This window comes from Plectropomus leopardus, unplaced genomic scaffold (assembly GCF_008729295.1).
Source record: "Plectropomus leopardus isolate mb unplaced genomic scaffold, YSFRI_Pleo_2.0 unplaced_scaffold13573, whole genome shotgun sequence".
NCBI classification, from domain to species: domain Eukaryota; kingdom Metazoa; phylum Chordata; class Actinopteri; order Perciformes; family Serranidae; genus Plectropomus; species Plectropomus leopardus.
In genome coordinates, this window is record NW_024614473.1 from 1 (window position 1) to 3,310 (window position 3,310).

Here is a 3,310-nt window from a genome sequence, read left to right on the forward strand (position 1 = left end):
TTAACTCTTTGTATGTCTTCTTTGATTTCTTTTTCATTATTTTTATTTATCTATTTTTCTGATTTTTGGTTATTTTCTTGTATGATTTTTACTAATTTCTTGCTAATTTTTGGCTCATTTCTTCAGTCACTGTTCATTTATTTCTCCCTGTGTTTTTTTAAAGAAATCGTCGATTTCTTTTTTTTGTTTCTTACGTTTAAAAGGGTTTTGTTTTTTGTTTTTTTTTCATAATGTCTCCTGTACAGTTATCTTTCTGTCCGCTCATAAGTTATGAGGATGTTGCACACATATTTTGGCTGCTCCTAACTCACCCCAGGCATATTCCTTAACTTTGGTCCCGTGAGTGACCCTGCAGCTGTACTTCTCCCCTTTCATGGGTTTGAAGGCCACGGTCTTGGTCAGGTGGAATTGCCAGTTGTTTCTGAAGGCCAGGTCAGACTGATTGCTTTTGTGAAGTTCCATTCCGTCCTTCATCAGCTGGATGGTGATGTCAGGGGGGTGGAACTCGCTGACGTGGCAGATCAGGGTGTTGTCCTTGCCGTACTCTCCTGGCTGGGAGCTGTACACCTGAACCTTTGGTGGAGCTAGAGGAAGCACAGACAAGGAAATGATGCCAAACTGATCTGACCAAATTAACACTGGCTGGAAACAATTTAGCTTGCTGGTGGAACGTAAACAAAAGAACTAATGGCACTGAATTAAGTTTATTTTGTTTTAAATTGCTTTGCTCACATAACCTTAAAATGTTAAATATTCACAGTCAGAGGATATAAACCTATCTACACAGCTATGGGAGACTGGAGCAATGTGTTCGACAGCACTCTCCACCAACACCATCAAACACCACATAAGGAACTATTTTTTGGAAGAGTGCCGCTCATCATGCAGCAAAAGGCTGCAGATTGGAGTTGAACCCGTGGCAGGTGCAGCGAGGACACAGCCTTTGTACATGGTGCAAGAGGAGAGATACTTGGAGCCCCAGAAAGACTTCTTTTTACGTTTGTCCTCAGCCATAAGAGCAAATACGTAAACGCAAATAAATTAATACATTTAAATAAAAGGTTAAATAAAACTAAAACTAATTAAAGCCAAGATGAGGGACCTATATATTTAATATTAACTGAAAAAACAATGCCACAATGGAATAAATGTACGGACATACAATTGTCAATCGACAGATTGTCAGTCTGTGGCACAATGGAATGTATATAGATTTCTCTCACTATTATTTCCATTAACAGACTGACAATCCATGTGTAAAAGTGTAGTCTTTAATAAAATCACCTCCCAGAAATATAAAAAAAGACTTGTTAAAAAAACAACCAAAAAACAACCTCTTTTGCCTTTATAAAACAGATCTGCAAACACATAAATTCGATAAATAATAATAATTAAAAAGATTTGGTATGCATACAATGAAAATTGGAAATCCTCGTAGTGAGATTTCCAAATAAAAACTGGATTCACAAATATCTGTTTGAAAGTTTTAAAACATTCACAAAGGTTTTTCTTTTATGTCTAATATTATTTAAATGTAATTAATTAAATGTACTGACAGATTATTTTAATTGTGGTATTTATTTGTGTATTTGCATGTTCATTTTATAATTGCAAAGTAGTTTTTTGAGTTTACAATGTTTTTTTGTATTAGTGGAAGTTGGTATATACTTCGGGATTACGCCATGTCATACAGATTGTCTATCTATTAACACAAAAAATATTAACACAAATCTACCTCTGTACACTTATTCCATTGCGCTACAGATTGACAGTCCGTGAATTAATGTGTAACCTGTAACTATATAACACCATCCGGAAATACAAAAAAAATGTAAGCTCAAAAAAACTCAAACACATTGTAAATAAAAAAACAGATCTGTAAATAGTTATTTCATAACTAAACACAGTGATTCCATTTAATTAATTTATAAATAAGTGAAAAACAATTATTAAGACTTTTCTATAATTTAGAACTTTCGAAGAGGTATTTGTTAAACTCTATTCTACGCCTGCCGATTTCTATTTTATGCACAGAGTCTTTATTTTTTTTAATCCATGGAATTTGTATATTTGCTGATCAGTTCAATTAGTTCACAAATCCTTTTAGTATTTGTGGAAGTTGCTTTAAATTTACAGATTATACTTTCGCACAGATAATACTGACACAAATCTACCTCCATAGTGATGTTCCTCCGTCGTATCTTCACTTAAAAAACAAACAGTGTATGTCTTTAATAGTGCTTTTTTCAACGGGAATTTTTCAGAGAAATTTTAAATAATTCACTCTCTGGAGTTTGGATTGCAAGAGTCCGTCACACAGTCGTGTGTGTGTGTGTGTGTGTGAGGCCAGTGGAGGGAGCGCTACCTGCACGGTTTACAGGCCTGTTACAAGAAATCGAAACTAAAGCCTGACTGTTTAGGGGAATTCCACCATTTTAACGGATGACAGACATGTTTTATGACCATTCTTTTAAATTTGACTCTTATATCAACTCTTAAATGATCCTGTTACTTTCTAACAGATAATAAACAGCCTATTCAAGATGAAAATCGTATCAGCTGTTTGTATTCTGGATTTTTAAAACATACAGCCTAGTTAATCTGTGACGCAGTTTGCTTTTATAAGAAAAGAAGCTATTTTACTTGGGAAACAGCCTCTGACATTCTTTAGTAAAATGGCATGATTTAAGTTACAGCATAAAAAAATACTACTCACAGTATTTGGTGGCCAGTACGCAGGCAGCAGCTACCAGAGCTGTCAGATACACCGCAGTGCTCATCTTCATGTTGGATCAATTCTTTGATCGGTTCTTCGTTTGTAGTTTTACAGTAGCTGCACTAACACAGAGATACGTCCGCCCGTCTTCTCTTCAGAGCTCCTTTAAACTGAAAGCATCGAGCAGAGCACAGTAATCAAGTACTGTGAGACCGCCCACTACAATGACACTAACCAATCACAAAATTCCATCCCACTGTTACTAGGTGAAATATGGCCAAACAGGTTTGCTACATTGAGGGCAGGCCAGGTTTATGGAAACTCCCTGAAGAACCACTGTCACCACAGCCGTAACACATCTTCGATTTACTTTTTATGAACCGTTTTGAAACCAATACATTTAGTGGTCAATCCAGAAATGTACAAAAGAAAATAATGGCACAAGTAGGTACAAACCAGACAGACAGAAAAATAAAAAGACACAGGTATGAACACGAGTTGCATAAGCTAATAGTTATAGTTAGCTTAGTATAACATATTTCAAGTTAGATATTGTTTTAAGATATAAATATAGTTCTGATTTTATCTGATTTT

At 35.3% G+C, this 3,310-nt stretch overlaps 1 protein-coding gene across 1 annotated transcript; it reads right to left on the reverse strand.

Annotated features, from left to right (window-relative positions):
* Positions 1-228: 228 nt before the first annotated feature.
* LOC121964001 (beta-2-microglobulin-like) lies at positions 229-2,889 on the reverse strand. Its single transcript, XM_042514236.1, has 2 exons — positions 2,717-2,889; positions 229-584 (listed from the first exon to the last, which is right to left on the reverse strand). Exons 1-2 carry the CDS (start codon positions 2,784-2,786, stop codon positions 262-264), a joined length of 393 nt encoding a protein of 130 aa, XP_042370170.1. The 5' UTR covers positions 2,787-2,889; the 3' UTR covers positions 229-261.
* Positions 2,890-3,310: the final 421 nt, after the last annotated feature.

What these genes read in the sequence shown, in the direction of transcription:
- LOC121964001 (XM_042514236.1), bottom strand. Translation starts at nt 2,786, where the DNA reads ATGAAGATGAGCACTGCGGTGTATCTGACAGCTCTGGTAGCTGCTGCC. An exon ending in CGTACTGGCCACCAAATACT is followed by an intron (nt 585 to 2,716) that starts GTGAGTAGTATT and finishes TGCTTCCTCTAG; the next exon opens with CTCCACCAAAGGTTCAGGTG.